Source organism: Oncorhynchus tshawytscha, linkage group LG05 (genome assembly GCF_018296145.1).
Source record: "Oncorhynchus tshawytscha isolate Ot180627B linkage group LG05, Otsh_v2.0, whole genome shotgun sequence".
Taxonomy (NCBI): Eukaryota; Metazoa; Chordata; class Actinopteri; order Salmoniformes; family Salmonidae; genus Oncorhynchus; species Oncorhynchus tshawytscha.
Window position 1 is genome coordinate 90,235,670 of NC_056433.1, and position 19,729 is coordinate 90,255,398.

At 44.9% G+C, this 19,729-nt stretch overlaps 1 protein-coding gene across 5 annotated transcripts in view; it reads left to right on the forward strand.

The window, feature by feature from the left end:
- Positions 1 to 19,729, forward strand: part of traf3ip2l (TRAF3 interacting protein 2-like) — a 67,526-nt gene that overhangs the window by 33,408 nt on the left and 14,389 nt on the right. For 4 of the 5 annotated variants that reach the window (XM_042322682.1, XM_042322683.1, XM_042322681.1 and 1 more), the window contains 4 exons: positions 6,059 to 6,095; positions 6,212 to 6,297; positions 7,641 to 7,738; positions 13,580 to 13,648. In XM_042322682.1, coding sequence (XP_042178616.1) covers positions 6,059 to 6,095; positions 6,212 to 6,297; positions 7,641 to 7,738; positions 13,580 to 13,648 — 290 coding nt within the window. The remainder of the gene's footprint in view (positions 1 to 6,058; positions 6,096 to 6,211; positions 6,298 to 7,640; positions 7,739 to 13,579; positions 13,649 to 19,729) is intronic. The other variant, XM_042322684.1, reaches the window with a different exon arrangement.

Sequence of the window (19,729 nt, forward strand, 5' to 3'; positions counted from 1 at the left end):
CCTTCATAGTGCATTACTTTTGACCAGAGCAAAGTCGTGCACCATCAAGTGAATAGGGTTCCATTTGTGACGCGGACCTGACTGTTGTCTAATGAGAAGAAGCTGGGAAAGGGTTTGGGACCTGACCTCACTGTTGTCTAATGAGAAGAAGCTGGGAAAGGGTTTGGGACCTGACCTCACTGTTGTCTAATGAGAAGAAGCTGGGAAAGGGTTTGGGACCTGACCTCACTGTTGTCTAATGAGAAGAAGCTGGGAAAGGGTTTGGGACCTGACCTCACTGTTGTCTAATGAGAAGAAGCTGGGAAAGGGTTTGGGACCTGACCTGGGTGTTCCATTATTACAATCCCTACCATGGCTAGTATTGGGTGTTCCATTATTACAATCCCTACCAAATCAAATCAAATCAAATTTTATTTGTCACATACACATGGTTAGCAGATGTTAATGCGAGTGTAGCGAAATGCTTGTGCTTCTAGTTCCGACAATGCAGTAATAACGAGCAAGTAATCTAACTAACAATTCCAAAAAAAACTACTGTCATACACAGTGTAAGGGGATAAAGAATATGTACATAAGGATATATGAATGAGTGATGGTACAGAGCAGCATAGGCAAGATACAGTAGATGATATCGAGTACAGTATATACATATGAGATAAGTATGTAAACCAAGTGGCATAGTTAAAGTGGCTAGTGATACATGTATTACATAAAGATGCAGTAGATGATATAGAGTACAGTATATACATATACATATGAGATGAATGATGTAGGGTATGTAAACATTATATAAGGTAGCATTGTTTAAAGTGGCTAGTATTATATTTTACATCATTTCCCATCAATTCCAATTTTTAAAGTGGCTGGAGTTGAGTCAGTGTGTTGGCAGCAGCCACTCAATGTTAGTGGTGGCTGTTTAACAGTCTGATGGCCTTGAGATAGAAGCTGTTTTTCAGTCTCTCGGTCCCAGCTTTGATGCACCTGTACTGACCTCGCCTTCTGGATGATAGCGGGGTGAACAGGCAGTGGCTCGGGTCCTTGATGATCTTAATGGCCTTCCTGTGACATCGGGTGGTGTAGGTGTCCTGGAGGGCAGGTAGTTTGCCCCCGGTGATGCGTTGTGCCGACCTCACTACACTCTGGAGAGCCTTACAGTTGTGGGCGGAGCAGTTGCCGTACCAGGCGGTGATACAGCCCGACAGGATGCTCTCGATTGTGCATCTGTAGAAGTTTGTGAGTGCTTTTGGTGGCAAGCCAAATTTCTTCAGCCTCCTGAGGTTGAAGAGGCGCTGCTGCGCCTTCTTCACGATGCTGTCTGTGTGGGTGGACCAATTTAGTTTGTCTGTGATGTGTACGCCGAGGAACTTAAAACTTACTACCCTCTCCACTACTGTTCCATCGATGTGGATAGGGGGTGTTCCCTCTGCTGTTTCCTGAAGTCCACAATCATCTCCTTAGTTTTGTTGACGTTGAGTGTGAGGATATTTTCCTGACACCACACTCCGAGGGCCCTCACCTCCTCCCTGTAGGCCATCTCGTCATTGTTGGTAATCAAGCCTACCACTGTTGTGTCGTCCGCAAACTTGATGATTGAGTTGGAGGCGTGCGTTGCCACGCAGTCGTGGGTGAACAGGGAGTACAGGAGAGGGCTCAGAACGCACCCTTGTGGGGCCCCAGTGTTGAGGATCAGCGGGGTGGAGATGTTGTTGCCTACCCTCACCACCTGGGGGCGGCCCGTCAGGAAGTCCAGTACCCAGTTGCACAGGGCGGGGTCGAGACCCAGGGTCTCGAGCTTGATGACGAGCTTGGAGGGTACTACGGTGTTAAATGCCGAGCTGTAGTCGATGAACAGCATTCTCACATAGGTATTCCTCTTGTCCAGATGGGTTAGGGCAGTGTGGTTGAGATTGCATCGTCTGTGGACCTATTTGGGCGGTAAGCAAATTGGAGTGGGTCTAGGGTGTCAGGTAGGGTGGAGGTGATATGGTCCTTGACTAGTCTCTCAAAGCACTTCATGATGACGGAAGTGAGTGCTACGGGGCGGTAGTCATTTAGCTCAGTTACCTTAGCTTTCTTGGGAACAGGAACAATGGTGGCCCTCTTGAAGCATGTGGGAACAGCAGACTGGGATAGGGATTGATTGAATATGTCTGTAAACACACCAGCCAGCTGGTCTGCGCATGCTCTGAGGGCGCGGCTGGGGATGCCGTCTGGGCCTGCAGCCTTGCGAGGGTTAACACGTTTAAATGTTTTCCTCACGTCGGCTGCAGTGAAGGAGAGTCCGCATGTTTTGGTCATGTTTCCGGTCACCTTGCCCTGATTAAAAGCAGTGGTACGCGCTTTCAGTTTCACGCGAATGCTGCCATCAATCCACGGTTTCTGGTTTGGGAATGTTTTAATCGTTGCTATGGGAACGACATCTTCAACGCACGTTCTAATGAACGCGCACACCGAATCAGCGTATTCGTCAATGTTGTTATTTGACGCAATATGAAACATATCCCAGTCCACGTGATGGAAGCAGTCTTGGAGTGTGGAATCAGATTGGTCGGACCAGCGTTGAACAGACCTCAGCGCGGGAGCTTCTTGTTTTAGTTTCTGTCTGTACGCAGGGATATATATGGCTGTGATTATAATCGAAGAGAATTCCCTTGGTAGATAATGCGGTCGACATTTGATTGTGAGGAATTCTAAATCTGGTGAACAGAAGAACTTGAGTTCCTGTATGTTGTTGTGATCACACCACGTCTCGTTAACCATGAAGCATACGCCCCCGCCCCTCTTCTCACCAGAAAGATGTTTGTTTCTGTCGGCGCGATGCGTGGAGAAACCAGCTGGCTGCACCGACTCCGATAGCGTCTCTCCAGTGAGCCATGTTTCCGTGAAGCAAAGAACGTTACAGTCTCTGATGTCCCTCTGGAATGCTACCCTTGCTCGGATTTCATCAACCTTGTTGTCGAGAGACTGGACATTGGCGAGAAGTATGCTAGGGAGTGGTGCACGGTGTGCCCGTCTCCGGAGTCTGACCAGAAGACCGCTTCGTTTCCCTCTTTTACGAAGTCGTTTTTTTGGGTCGCCGGCTGGGATCCATTCCGTTGTCCTGGGTGAAAGGCAGAACACAGGATCCGCTTCCCGAAAGACATATTCTTGGTCGTACTGATGGTGAGTTGACGCTGCTCTTATATTCAGTAGTTCTTCTCGACTGTATGTAATGAAACCTAAGATGACCTGGGGTACCAATGTAAGAAATAACACGTAAAAAAACAAAAAACTGCATAGTTTCCTAGGAACGCGAAGCGAGGCGGCCATCTCTGTCGGCGCCGGAAGTGTACCAAGCAGCCTGGGTGAAGGAGACAGGGGGGTAGGGAGATGGTGCATAGAAAAGGGCTGGTGCAGAGGGAGGGGTGCTCACTGTACCCAAAGAGGGCAACGTCATGACAGAATGATGGCTGGCCCTACTGACTGAAAACACACAGTCCAGTTCAAAGTGAATGATGGCTGGCCCTACTGACTGAAAACACACAGTCCAGTTCAAAGTGAATGATGGCAGACCCTAGTGCCTGTAAACACACAGTCCAGTTCAAAGTGAATGTTGGCAGGCCCTACTGCCTGTAAACACACAGTCCAATTCAAAGTCAATGATGGCAGGCCTGTTTGGCAAATGGCTTGTTTGAATAAAGGCCTACTGTAGCTCTGATTGGCTATAGCGCCCCGGTCTGCATAGACTTTTTATTGGGTTTTATTTACTGCAGTGTCTATTAATTGTCCAAACGCACAGCCGCTTTCCCTCTATATTGCTATAGAATTTTCACAAATGCCTTAATTTCCCTCAGCCAATCATCGGTAATTTGTGTAAGTGTGATGCTTGTTGAATGTCCTTCCCTGAAAGTCTGTCAATTTGTTCACTATAAAATAGCATTGTATCTTGTCAAACACAATTTTTTCCAAAACTTTACTAAGGGTTGATAACAGGCTTATTTGAGCCAGTAAAGGGGGCTTTACTATTCTTGGGTAGCACAAAGACTTTTGCTTCCCTCCAGGCCTGAGGGCACACACTTTCTAGTAGGCTTAAATTGAAGATCTGGCAAATAGGAGTGGCAATATCTTATGCTATTATCCTCAGTAATTTTCCATCCATGTTGTCAGACCCTGGTGTTGATAGACAACAATAAAAAAAATCTAACTTTATGGAATTCAAAATTACAGTTCTTGTCTTTCATAATTTGGCCAGCGTTTGTTGCTGGCATGTCATGCCTAAATTTACCAATTTAAAAAATCATTAAAGTAGTTGGCAATATCAGTCTGTTTTGATGGAGCTGAGTTTGCTATCATTCTTTGTCATTTATCTTTGTTTCATAGTGTAGTTTCTTCTTTTTATTCATTATCGTCACATGATTTCTCAACTTGCAGTACGTTTGCCAATCGGTTGTGCAGCCAGACTTATTTTCCATTCCTTTTGCCTCATCCCTCTCAACCATACCATATTTCAATTCCACTGGGATTTAACAGTTTTTAGTCATTTTCGTAATGGGTGCGTGCTTATGTCAAGTGCAACGTCTATTTGCTCCTCATTACACACCACGGACCAACAAATATTCTATATATCAACAACATAGGAATCACTACAAACTTATTGTATGACCTCTTATACACTATATTAGGCCCAGCCTTTGGAACTTTGATTTTCCTAGATATGGCTACTATATTGTGATCACTACATCTGATGGATTTGGATACTGTTTTAAAGCACATTTCTGCAGCATCAGTAAAGATGTTATCAATACTTATTGATGATTTCATTCCTGTGCTGTTTGTATCTACCCTGGTAGGTTGACTGATATCCTGAACAAGGTTGCAGGCACTGGTGACAATTTGAAGCTTTTTCTTGAGTGGGCAGCTTGATGAAAGCCAGTCAATATTTAAATCACCCAGAAAATGTACCTCTGTTGATATCACATACATTATCAAGCATTTCACAATAAAAAAAAAAAACATTACACACATTTAACATCAGGCACTAAAATGATTCCAAGCTATTTAACATCAGGAGTCTGCTTGATTCACTCCTCTTTGATCATAATGTTGAGTGACTCTAACATTAGCAATTTTCTGGAGGAAAAACAAATCACAGAGGTCTTCTTGATATTCAATGTCAAGCATGAGTTATTAAGCTATTCTACAATTGAAACCATATGTTGTGTCAACACAGTAACGGCAAGACATGTTTTTCCTGCCACATAAACTACAGTGTGGTCATCATACAGCTGAAGACTAGCCCCTGCACTTACCTCAGGAAGATAATTTATGTATGAACTAAAAAGAAGTGGAACTCGAACCGATCCTTGTGGGACACCCATTCTGTTTTTCTGAGCTGTATACGTGTTATTGATCACTACACTTTGTTCCCTGTTCTTGAGATATGATTCAAACCATCTAAGTGCTTTTTTAGGAAATTTGAACCTGGAGTGTTGAGACCAGGATGCGGTGTCAAAAGCTTTGCTTAAATTGAGAAAAATAGCTCCAACCACATTGCCTTTGTCCAACGTTCAAAACCATCTATCAGAAAACTGTTTTCTTTGTCTGTTGAGTCTCCCGAGTGGCGCAGAGTCTGCATCTCAGTGCAGGAGGCGTCACTGCAGTCCCTGGTTTGAATCCAGGCTGCATAACATCTGGCTGTGATTGGGAGTCCCATAGGGCGGTGCACAATTGGCCCAGCATCGTCTGGGTTTGGTCGGTGTAGGCCGTCATTGTAAATAAGAATTGGTTCTTAACTGACTTGCCAGGTTAAATAAAAAATGTAGTGTTTACGTCTAAAGCCGAATTGCTGTGAATGCTGGAATTGATTCTACAAGTAGGCCATTAATTGCTCTGTTAAAGCTGTCTCCATTACTTTTGATAGAACTGGGAAAATGTTAATCGGCCTGTAGTTACATGCCTGGTCAACTTCACCCCATTTTAAAAATGGGTGTAACCAGTGCCTTTATCCACCCCTATGGAAACTGTGTAGTACTTATTGACAGATTTATCAGGTCTCTCTCTCTCTCTCTCTCTCTCTCAGATAACTACAGACTGCCAGGTGCAGGCGACGTGCAAAGGTAAGCTAGCGAGCATATGATCTGCATTACCAAGAGCAAAGGTCTCAGAAATCCCTTTTTGCAAAGAGATGAACTTTGTTTCTGAAATGGTAACTCATGTTGGATCTTCTTTCTAGTGGCCACATGAGTCCCCATCCTAACCCCTGCAGTGCCTCGCTCTCTGTGGAACAACCCTGCAGTGCCCCGCTCTCTGTGGAACAAAGTAAGTACATGAGTCCCCATCCTACACCCTGCAGTGCCCCCCTCTCTGTGGAACAACCCTGCAGTGCCCCCCTCTCTGTGGAACAAAGTGGAAGTGTTTTAGTGTGCTAGTGGTAGCGTGGTGGTGTAGTAGTGATAGTGGGGGGGTAGTAGTGATAGTAGTAGTGGTAGTGTGATGGTATAGTAGTGGTGGTGGTGTGGTAGAGGTATATTGATGTGTGTGTTTATATATTTATAGTGATGTGTATAGTGATGTGTGTGCTAAAATCTTTCCCTCCCTGTGACCTCTAACCTCTATTTAAATCCTTCATCACAGTAGAATTGTTTGTAACCTCTAACCTCTTTAATCCCTCATCACCGTAGGAGAAGTGTTTGTGACCTCTTGTCACGATCGTCGTTGTAATCATACTCAGACCAAAGTGCAGCATGGAATCGGTTCGACATCTTTTATTGATAGTCAAACGCACAAAAAACAAGGAAGAATAAACAATACGTGAAGCTCAAGCAGTGTTCACAGGCAACTACATAGAAACCAGATCCCACAAAATCCAGTGGGGAAATGGCTGCCTAAATATGATCCCCAATTAGAGACAACGATAAACAGCTGCCTCTGATTGGGAACCAAACATAGAAACAAAACACCTTGATCGGAACACCCTCCCTAGTCACACCCCGACCTAACCAAAATAGAGAATTACAAGGCTCTCTATGGTCGTGGGCGTGACACCTCTAACCTCTATTTAAACCCTTTATCACCATAGGAGAAGTGTTTGTGACCTCTAACCTCTAACCTCTATTTAAACCCTTCATCCCCGTAGGAGAAGTGTTTGTGACCTCTAACCTCTATTTAAACCCTTCATCCCCATAGGAGAAGTGTTTGTGACCTCTAACCTCTAACCTCTATTTAAACCCTTCATCCCTGTAGGAGAAGTGTTTGTGACCTCTAACCTCTATTTAAACCCTTCATTTGTTTGACCTCTAACCTCTATTTAAACCCTTCATCACCTGAACTCTAACCTCTATTTAAACCCTTCATCACCGTAGGAGAAGTGTTTGCGACCTCTAACCTCTATTTAAACCCTTCATCACCGTAGGAAGGGTGTTTGTGAACTCTAACCTCTATTTAAACCCTTCATCACCGTAGGAAGGGTGTTTGTGACCTCTAACCTCTATTTAAACCCTTCATCACCGTAGGAGAAGTGTTTGTGACCTCTAACCTCTATTTAAACCCTTCATCACCGTAGGAAGGGTGTTTGTGACCTCTAACCTCTATTTAAACCCTTCATTACCGTAGGAAGGGTGTTTATGACCTCTAACCTCTATTTAAACCCTTCATCACCGTAGGAAGGGTGTTTGTGACGTACGAAGCCGACAGCGATAAACACGTCAAACAGATCATCAACTTTGTGGCGTTGCTGAGACACAATGGCTTCGATACACACGTAAGCACACGCACACACACGCGCACACACACACACACACGCGTAAGCACACACACACACCCACGTAAGCACACACACACGTAAGCACACACACACACACGCAAACACGCGCACACACACACACACATACACACGTAAGCACACACACACGTAAGCACACACACACACACGTAAGCACACACACACACGCGTAAGCACACACACGTAAGCACACACACACACATACACACGTAAGCACACACACACGTAAGCACACACACACACGTAAGCACACACACACACGTAAGCACACACACACGTAAGCACACACACGCGTAAGCACACACACACGTAAGCACACACACACGTAAGCACACACACACGTAAGCACACACACACACGCACACACACACACGTACGCGCACACACACACACACACACACACACACACACACGTAAGCACACACACACACACACGTAAGCACACACACACACTTAAGCACACACACGTAAGCACACACACACACACGTAAGCACACACACACACGTAAGCACACACACACACACACACACACACACGTAAGCACACACACACACACACGTAAGCACACACACACACACACACAAGCACACACACACACATAAGCACACACACACACGTAAGCGCACACACACACACACACACACGTAAGCACACACACACACACACACGTAAGCACACACACACACATAAGCACACACACACACATAAGCACACACACAGACACACGTAAGGCTGGATTCTCCTAGTAGAGACAGTGGAAGACCAATGAAGAGCTTTTACTTTTAGGAATTATCAAATCAAATCAAATCAAATTTATTTATATAGCCCTTACACCAGCTGATATCTCAAAGTGCTGTACAGAAACCCAGCCTAAAACCCCAAACAGCAAGCAATGCAGGTGTAGAAGCACGGTGGCTAGGAAAAACTCCATAGAAAGGCCAAAACCTAGGAAGAAACCTAGAGAGGAACCAGGCTATGTGGGGTGGCCAGTCCCCTTCTGGCTGTGCCGGGTGGAGATTATAACAGAACATGGCCAAGATGTTCAAATGTTCATAAATGATCAGCATGTTCGAATAATAAGAAGGCAGAACAGTTGAAACTGGAGCAGCAGCACGGCCAGGTGGACTGGGGACAGCAAGGAGTCATCATGTCAGGTAATCCTGGGGCATGGTCCTAGGGCTCAGGTCCTCCGAGAGAGAGAAGGAGAGAATTAGAGAACGCACACTTAGATTCACACAGGACACCGAATAGGACAGGAGAAGTACTCCAGATATAACAAACTGACCCTAGCCCCCCGACACATAAACTACTGCAGCATAAATACTGGAGGCTGAGACAGGAGGGGTCAGGAGACACTGTGGACCCATCCGAGGACACCCCCGGACAGGGCCAAACAGGAAGGATATAACCCCACCCACTTTGCCAAAGCACAGCCCCCACACCACTAGAGGGATATCTTCAACCACCAACTTACCATCCTGAGACAGGGCCGAGTATAAAATCAAATCAAATCAAATGTTATTTGTCACATACACTTGGTTAGCAGATGTTAATGCGAGTGTAGCGAAATGCCAACAAGTAATCTAACTAACAATTCCAAAACTACTGTCTTATACACAGTGTAAGGGGATAAAGAATATGTACATAAGGATATATGAATGAGTGATGGTACAGAGCAGCATAGGCAAGATACAGTAGATGGTATCGAGTACAGTATATACATATGAGATGAGTATGTAAACAAAGTGGCACAGTTAAAGTGGCTAGTGATACATGTATTACATAAGGATACAGTCGATGATATAGAGTACAGTATATACGTATGCATATGAGATGAATAATGTAGGGTAAGTAACATTATATAAGGTAGCATTGTTTAAAGTGGCTAGTGATATATTTACATCATTTCCCATCAATTCCCATTATTAAAGTGGCTGGAGTTGAGTCAGTGTCAGTGTGTTGGCAGCAGCCACTCAATGTTAGTGGTGGCTGTTTAACAGTCTGATGGCCTTGAGATAGAAGCTGTTTTTCAGTCTCTCGGTCCCAGCTTTGATGCACCTGTACTGACCTCGCCTTCTGGATGATAGCGGGGTGAACAGGCAGTGGCTCGGGTGGTTGTTGTCCTTGATGATCTTAATGGCCTTCCTGTGACATCGGGTGGTGTAGGTGTCCTGGAGGGCAGGTAGTTTGCCCCCGGTGATGCGTTGTGCAGACCTCACTACCCTCTGGAGAGCCTTACGGTTGAGGGCGGAGCAGTTGCCGTACCAGGCGGTGATACAGCCCGCCAGGATGCTCTCGATTGTGCATCTGTAGAAGTTTGTGAGTGCTTTTGGTGACAAGCCGAATTTCTTCAGCCTCCTGAGGTTGAAGAGGCGCTGCTGCGCCTTCTTCACGATGCTGTCTGTGTGAGTGGACCAATTCAGTTTGTCTGTGATGTGTATGCCGAGGAACTTAAAACTTGCTACCCTCTCCACTACTGTTCCATCGATGTGGATAGGGGGTGTTCCCTCTGCTGTTTCCTGAAGTCCACAATCATCTCCTTAGTTTTGTTGACGTTGAGTGTGAGGTTATTTTCCTGACACCACACTCCGAGGGCCCTCACCTCCTCCCTGTAGGCCGTCTCGTCGTTGTTGGTAATCAAGCCTACCACTGTTGTGTCGTCCGCAAACTTGATGATTGAGTTGGAGGCGTGCGTGGCCACGCAGTCGTGGGTGAACAGGGAGTACAGGAGAGGGCTCAGAACGCACCCTTGTGGGGCCCCAGTGTTGAGGATCAGCGGGGAGGAGATGTTGTTGCCTACCCTCACCACCTGGGGGCGGCCCGTCAGGAAGTCCAGTACCCAGTTGCACAGGGGGGGGTCGAGACCCAGGGTCTCGAGCTTGATGACGAGCTTGGAGGGTACTATGGTGTTGAATGCCGAGCTGTAGTCAATGAACAGCATTCTCACATAGGTATTCCTCTTGTCCAGATGGGTTAGGGCAGTGTGCAGTGTGGTTGAGATTGCATCGTCTGTGGACCTATTTGGGCGGTAAGTAAATTGGAGTGGGTCTAGGGTGTCAGGTAGGGTGGAGGTGATATGGTCCTTGACTAGTCTCTCAAAGCACTTCATGATGACGGAAGTGAGTGCTACGGGGCGGTAGTCGTTTAGCTCAGTTACCTTAGCTTTCTTGGGAACAGGAACAATGGTGGATAGCCCACAAAGATCTCCGCCATGGCACAACCCAGGGGGGGGCGCCAACCCAGACAGGATGACCACATCAGTGAATCAACCCACTCAGGTGATGCACCCCTTCCAGGGACGGCATGAGAGAGCCCCAGTAAGCCAGTGACTCAGCCCCTGTAATAGGGTTAGAGGCAGAGAATCCCAGTGGAAAGAGGGGAACCGGCCAGGCAGAGACAGCAAGGGCGGTTCGTTGCTCCAGAGCCTTTCCGTTCACCTTCCCACTCCTGGGCCAGACTACACTCAATCATATGACCCACTGAAGAGATGAGTCTTCAGTAAAGACTTAAAGGTTGAGACCGAGTTTACGTCTCTGACATGGGTAGGCAGACCGTTCCATAAAAATGGAGCTCTATAGGAGAAAGCCCTGCCTCCAGCTGTTTGCTTAGAAATTCTAGGGACAATTAGGAGGCCTGCGTCTTGTGACCGTAGCGTATGTGTAGGTATGTACGGCAGGACCAAATCAGAGAGATAGGTAGGAGCAAGCCCATGTAATGCTTTGTAGGTTAGCAGTAAAACCTTGAAATCAGCCCTTGCTTTGACAGGAAGCCAGTGTAGAGAGGCTAGCACTGGAGTAATATGATCAAATTTTGGGGTTCTAGTCAGGATTCTAGCAGCCGTATTTAGCACTAACTGAAGTTTATTTAGCGCTTTATCCGGGTAGCCGGAAAGTAGAGCATTGCGGTAGTCTAACCTAGAAGTGACAAAAGCATGGATGAATTTTTCTGCATCATTTTTGGACAGAAAGTTTCTGAAAAAGTTTCAGTAACAGGGAAGTGTAGAATAACATCCCCCAAGAGGTAAAATATATAGTGAAAACAATAGTGGTCCTAAAACGGAACCTTGAGGAACACCGAAATTTACAGTTGATTTGTCAGAGGACAAACCATTCACAGAGAAAAACTGATATCTTTCCGACAGATAAGATCTAAACCAGGCCAGAACTTGTCCGTGTAGACCAATTTGGGTTTCCAATCTCTCCAAAATTATAACTGGCCGAACCCCTTTTATGGATACAGTACTAGTCAAAAGTTTGGACACACCTACTCATTCTAGGGTTTTTCTTTATTTTTACTATTTTCTACATAGTAGAATAATAGTGAAGACATCACAACTATGAAATAACAGCTATGGAATCATGTAGTAACCAAAAAAGTGTTAAACAAATCAAAATAGCCTCCAGACTTGCACAGTGGTCTAAGGCATGCAGTGCTAGCTGTGCCACTAGAGATCCTGGTTCGAATCCAGGCTCTGCCGCAGCCGGCCGTGTTTCCTCCGACACATTGGTGCGGCTGGCTTCCGGGTTAAGCGGGCGTTGTGTCAAGAAGCAGTGCCTTTTGGCTGGGTTGGGTTTCAGCTCTTGACCTTCGCCTCTCCTGAGTCTGTACAGGAGTTGCAGCGATGGGACAAGACTGTAACTACCAATTGGATACCACAAAATTGGGGATATTTTTTATATTTTTTTATAAATAAATGTAAAACTTATAGGAATATATTTGAGATTCTTCAAAGTAGCCTTTGCCTTGATGACATCTTTGCACAAGAAACACCTAAGATTTTCCTAAAATGAAGTCTGAAAAAAAAGTTACAAAAAATATAAATCATAAAATAATTTGACAACCCTGTTTGTAAACTTTTAAATTATATCAAACTCAACTGTATATTTCCGGTGATGAAGACATGGATGCCTCATGGTAGGGTGGGGTATGCAAAACGCCTGTTAATTTCTGACCACTTCTACCACAAAATGTTCATTTCTGACCACTTCTACCACAAAATGTTCATTTATGACCACTTCTACCACAAAATATTCATTTATGACCACTTCTACCACAAAATGTTCATGTATGACCACTTCTACCACAAAATGTTCATGTATGACCACTTCTACCACAAAATGTTCATTTATGACCACTTCTACCACAAAATGTTCATTTTGACCACTTCTACCACAAAATGTTCATGTATGACCACTTCTACCACAAAATGTTCATTTCTGACCACTTCTACCACAAAATGTTCATTTATGACCACTTCTACCATGGGCAAATATGTTTAGAAAGCTTCGTTCAAATCAAAAGGTGTGCGTTGAAAAAGTGATTGAAATCAAATGTAATGACCCAGTTGCACCTTCCTTGAGAGCTTTTGAATTCTTGAACACTGTATTTAGCATACAGTTCCCTTGGGGCTGTTCCAGAGAACTAGATCAATGAGAAACTTAATGACAGGGTACAATTTGTGTTTATTATGGATCTGCCTTGGCAGCAGCTACTCTTCCTGGGGTCCAGCAAAATTAAGGCGACAACAACATCCACATTTAGCTTCCTTAATAAACCTTAAAATCTAGTTATATGTGGCTGTATATGTGGCTGTTAATTTGGGTGTTTGTCAAAGTTAGCTGGCTAACGTAGTACATTTACATTTTAGTCATTCAGCAGACGCTCTTATCCAAAGCGACTTAAAGGAGCAATTAGGTTTGAGTGCCTTGCTCAAGGGTCCATGGACAGATTTAAAAAAAATCCTAGTTAGCTCTGTGATTCAAACCATTTCCTCTGAAGTACTGCACCCCACTAGTCTGCTCTACATCCTGGTGTTTCAGATCGATATGTTTGAGCAGCAGTTCCGGAGCATCAGTAAGATCGACTTCATGGAGCGGTACCTCAGCGAGGTAAAGGACGTCCCTCACCTGTCATTCCAGCTCACCAGCTTTTCTTGTTAACTTAATGATAGTTTGGCTCGACATTCCTGTTCAGGGTTAGGGAATAGGGTTAGGGAATAGGGTTAGGGAATAGGGTGCTCTATGTTGGGAATAGGGTGCCCTGGGCCCATACGGCTCCTGAGTGGCGCAGAGGTCTAAGGCACTGCATCTCAGTGCTAGAAGCGTCACTACAGACCCTGGTTTGATTCCAGGCTGTATCACAACCGGCCGTGATTGGGAGTCCCATAGGGCGGCGCCCAAATGGCCCAGCGTCGTCCGGGTTAGGGTTTGGCTGGGGTAGGCCTAGTTAAATAAAGGTTAATAAAGGTTACATAGCATTTAAAGATGTAAAATTAATGCACTATGTAGGGAATAGTGTGACATTTGGGATATGTTTATGCTATGATCAAAATCCATGAATGTCAATAGTGAAGTTAGTAACGGGGAAGTGTAAGAGACAGACCGACAGGTTAGTAACAGGGAAGTGTAAGAGACAGACAGACAGGTTAGTAACAGGGAAGTGTAAGAGAGACGGACAGGTTAGTAACAGGGAAGTATAAGAGACAGACAGACAGGTTAGTAACAGGGAAGTGTAAGAGAGACAGACAGGTTAGTAACAGGGAAGTGTAAGAGACAGACAGGTTAGTAACAGGGAAGTGTAAGCGACAGACAGGTTAGTAACAGGGAAGTGTAAGAGACAGGTTAGTAACAGAGAAGTGTAAGAGACAGACAGGTGAGTAACAGGGAAGTGTAAGAGACAGACAGGTTAGTAACAGGGAAGTGTAAGAGACAGACAGACAGGTTAGTAACAGGGAAGTGTAAGAGACAGACAGACAGGTTAGTAACAGGGAAGTGTAAGAGACAGACAGGTTAGTAACAGGGAAGTGTAAGAGAGACGGACAGGTTAGTAAAAGGGAAGTGTAAGAGAGACAGACAGGTTAGTAACAGGGAAGTGTAAGAGAGATGGACAGGTTAGTAACAGGGAAGTGTAAGAGACAGACAGGTTAGTAACAGGGAAGTGTAAGAGACAGACAGGTAGTAACAGGGAAGTGTAAGAGAGACGGACAGGTTAGTAACAGGGAAGTGTAAGAGACAGACAGGTTAGTTACAGGGAATTGTAAGAGACAGACAGGTTAGTAACAGGGAAGTGTAAGAGAGACAGACAGGTTAGTAACAGGGACGTGTAAGAGACAGACAGGTTAGTTACAGGGAATTGTAAGAGACAGACAAGTTAGTAACAGGGAAGTGTAAGAGAGACAGACTGGTTAGTAACAGGCCAGTGTAAGAGACAGACAGGTTAGTAACAGGGAAGTGTAAGAGACAGACAGGTTAGTAACAGGGAAGTGTAAGAGAGATGGATAGGTTAGTAACAGGGAAGTGTAAGAGACAGAGAGGTTAGTTACAGGGAATTGTAAGAGACAGACAAGTTAGTAACAGGGAAGTGTAAGAGAGACAGACTGGTTAGTAACAGGCCAGTGTAAGAGACAGACAGGTTAGTAACAGGGAAGTGTAAGAGACAGACAGGTTAGTAACAGGGAAGTGTAAGAGAGACGGACAGGTTAGTAACAGGGAAGTATAAGAGATGGACAGGTTAGTAACAGGGAAGTGTAAGAGAGACAGGCAGGTTAGTAACAGGGAAGTATAAGAGAGATGGACAGGTTAGTAACAGGGAAGTGTAAGAGACAGACAGGTTAGTTACAGGGAATTGTAAGAGACAGACAAGTTAGTAACAGGGAAGTGTAAGAGAGACAGACTGGTTAGTAACAGGCCAGTGTAAGAGAGACAGACAGGTTAGTAACAGGGAAGTGTAAGAGACAGACAGACAGGTTAGCAACAGGGAAGTGTAAGAGAGATGGACACGTTAGTAACAGGGAAGTGTGAGACGGACAGGTTAGTTACAGGGAATTGTAAGAGACAGACAGGTTAGTAACAGGGAAGTGTAAGAGAGACAGACAGGTTAGTAACAGGGACGTGTAAGAGACAGACAGGTTAGTTACAGGGAATTGTAAGAGACAGACAAGTTAGTAACAGGGAAGTGTAAGAGAGACAGACTGGTTAGTAACAGGCCAGTGTAAGAGACAGACAGGTTAGTAACAGGGAAGTGTAAGAGACAGACAGGTTAGTAACAGGGAAGTGTAAGAGAGATGGACAGGTTAGTAACAGGGAAGTGTAAGAGAGACGGACAGGTTAGTAACAGGGAAGTATAAGAGATGGACAGGTTAGTAACAGGGAAGTGTAAGAGAGACAGGCAGGTTAGTAACAGGGAAGTATAAGAGAGATGGACAGGTTAGTAACAGGGAAGTGTAAGTGAGATGGACAGGTTAGTAACAGGGAAGTGTAAGAGACAGACAGGTTAGTTACAGGGAATTGTAAGAGACAGACAAGTTAGTAACAGGGAAGTGTAAGAGAGACAGACTGGTTAGTAACAGGCCAGTGTAAGAGAGACAGACAGGTTAGTAACAGGGAAGTATAAGAGACAGACAGACAGGTTAGTAACAGGGAAGTGTAAGAGAGACAGACAGGTTAGTAACAGGGAAGTGTAAGAGACAGACAGGTTAGTAACAGGGAAGTGTAAGCGACAGACAGGTTAGTAACAGGGAAGTGTAAGAGACAGGTTAGTAACAGAGAAGTGTAAGAGACAGACAGGTGAGTAACAGGGAAGTGTAAGAGACAGACAGGTTAGTAACAGGGAAGTGTAAGAGACAGACAGACAGGTTAGTAACAGGGAAGTGTAAGAGAGACAGACAGGTTAGTAAAAGGGAAGTGTAAGAGACAGACAGGTTAGTAACAGGGAAGTGTAAGAGACAGACAGACAGGTTAGTAACAGGGAAGTGTAAGAGAGACGGACAGGTTAGTAACAGGGAAGTGTAAGAGACAGACAGACAGGTTAGTAACAGGGAAGTGTAAGAGAGACGGACAGGTTAGTAACAGGGAAGTGTAAGAGACAGACAGGTTAGTAACAGGGAAGTGTAAGAGACAGACAGACAGGTTAGTAACAGGGAAGTGTAAGAGACAGACAGACAGGTTAGTAACAGGGAAGTGTAAGAGACAGACAGGTTAGTAACAGGGAAGTGTAAGAGACAGACAGGTTAGTAACAGGGAAGTGTAAGAGACAGACAGACAGGTTAGTAACAGGGAAGTGTAAGAGACAGACAGACAGGTTAGTAACAGGGAAGTGTAAGAGACAGACAGGTTAGTAACAGGGAAGTGTAAGAGACAGACAGACAGGTTAGTAACAGGGAAGTGTAAGAGAGACGGACAGGTTAGTAAAAGGGAAGTGTAAGAGAGACAGACAGGTTAGTAACAGGGAAGTGTAAGAGAGATGGACAGGTTAGTAACAGGGAAGTGTAAGAGACAGACAGGTTAGTAACAGGGAAGTGTAAGAGACAGACAGGTTAGTAACAGGGAAGTGTAAGAGACAGACAGGTTAGTAACAGGGAAGTGTAAGAGACAGACAGGTTAGTAACAGGGAAGTGTAAGAGACAGACAGGTTAGTAACAGGGAAGTGTAAGAGACAGACAGGTTAGTAACAGGGAAGTGTAAGAGACAGACAGACAGGTTAGTAACAGGGAAGTGTAAGAGACAGACAGACAGGTTAGTAACAGGGAAGTGTAAGAGACAGACAGGTTAGTAACAGGGAAGTGTAAGAGACAGACAGACAGGTTAGTAACAGGGAAGTGTAAGAGAGACGGACAGGTTAGTAACAGGGAAGTGTAAGAGACAGACAGGTTAGTAACAGGGAAGTGTAAGAGACAGACAGACAGGTTAGTAACAGGGAAGTGTAAGAGACAGACAGACAGGTTAGTAACAGGGAAGTGTAAGAGACAGACAGGTTAGTAACAGGGAAGTGTAAGAGACAGACAGACAGGTTAGTAACAGGGAAGTGTAAGAGAGACGGACAGGTTAGTAAAAGGGAAGTGTAAGAGAGACAGACAGGTTAGTAACAGGGAAGTGTAAGAGAGATGGACAGGTTAGTAACAGGGAAGTGTAAGAGAGACAGACAGGTTAGTAACAGGGAAGTGTAAGAGACAGACAGGTTAGTAACAGGGAAGTGTAAGAGACAGACAGACAGGTTAGTAACAGGGAAGTGTAAAGAGACAGACAGGTTAGTAACAGGGAAGTGTAAGAGACAGACAGGTTAGTAACAGGAAGTGTAAGAGAGACAGACAGGTTAGTAACAGGGAAGTGTAAGAGACAGACAGACAGGTTAGTAACAGGGAAGTGTAAGAGACAGACAGACAGGTTAGTAACAGGGAAGTGTAAAGAGAGAGACAGGTTAGTAACAGGGAAGTGTAAGAGACAGACAGACAGGTTAGTAACAGGGAAGTGTAAGAGAGACGGACAGGTTAGTAACAGGGAAGTGTAAGAGACAGACAGGTTAGTAACAGGGAAGTGTAAGAGACAGACAGACAGGTTAGTAACAGGGAAGTGTAAGAGAGACGGACAGGTTAGTAAAAGGGAAGTGTAAGAGAGACAGACAGGTTAGTAACAGGGAAGTGTAAGAGAGATGGACAGGTTAGTAACAGGGAAGTGTAAGAGACAGACAGGTTAGTAACAGGGAAGTGTAAGAGACAGACAGGTTAGTAACAGGGAAGTGTAAGAGAGACGGACAGGTTAGTAACAGGGAAGTGTAAAGAGACAGACAGGTTAGTAACAGGGAAGTGTAAGAGACAGACAGGTTAGTAACAGGGAAGTGTAAGAGAGATGGACAGGTTAGTAACAGGGAAGTATAAGAGACAGAGAGGTTAGTTACAGGGAATTGTAAGAGACAGACAAGTTAGTAACAGGGAAGTGTAAGAGAGACAGATTGGTTAGTGACAGGCCAGTGTAAGAGACAGACAGGTTAGTAACAGGGAAGTGTAAGAGACAGACAGGTTAGTAACAGGGAAGTGTAAGAGAGACAGACAGGTTAGTATCAGGGAAGTGTAAGAGACAGACAGGCAGGTTAGTAACAGGGAAGTGTAAGAGCGACAGAGAGGTTAGTAGCAGGGAAGTGTAAGAGACAGACAGGCAGGTTAGTAACAGGGAAGTGTAAGAGAGACGGACAGGTTAGTAACAGGGAAGTGTAAGAGAGACAGACAGGTTAGTAACAGGGAAGTGTAAGAGAGACGGACAGGTTAGTAACAGGGAAGTGTAATTGACAGAACGACGGGTTAGTAACAGGGAAGTGTAAGAGACAGACAGACAGGTTAGTAACACGGAAGTGTAAGAGAGACGGACAGGTTAGTAACAGGGAAGTGTAAGAGAGACAGACAGGTTAGTAACAGGGAAGTGTAAGAGACAGAACGACAGGTTAGTAACAGGGAAGTGTAAGAGACAGACAGACAGGTTAGTAACAGAGAAGTGTAAGAGAGACAGACAGGTTAGTAACAGGGAAGTGTAAGAGAGACGGACAGGTTAGTAACAGGGAAGTGTAAGTGTCGGACATGTTAGTAACAGGGAAGTGTAAGAGACAGGTTAGTAACAGGGAAGTGTAAGAGACAGGTTAGAAACAGGGAAGTGTAAGAGAGATGGACAAGTTAGTAACAGGGAAGTGTAAGAGAGACAGACAGGTTAGTAACAGGGAAGTGTAAGAGAGATGGACATGTTAGTAACAGGGAAGTGTAAGAGAGACGGACACGTTAGTAACAGGGAAGTGTAAGAGACAGACAGGTTAGTAACAGGGAAGTGTAAGAGAGACATACAGGTTAGTAACAGGGAAGTGTAAGAGACAGACAGGCAGGTTTGTAACAGGGAAGTGTAAGAGACAGACTGGTTAGTAACAGGGAAGTGTAAGAGACAACGACAGGTTAGTAACAGGGAAGTGTAAGAGAGATGGACAAGTTAGTATCAGGGAAGTGTAAGAGAGACGGACAGGTTAGTAACAGGGAAGTGTAAGAGACAGACAGACAGGTTAGTAACAGGGAAGTGTTAGAGAGACAGACAGGTTAGTAACAGGGAAGTGGCAGAGAGACAGCCAGGTTAGTAACAGGGAAGTGTAAGAGAGATGGACAGGTTAGTAACAGGGAAGTGTAAGAGACAGACAGGTTAGTAACAGGGAAGTGTAAGAGA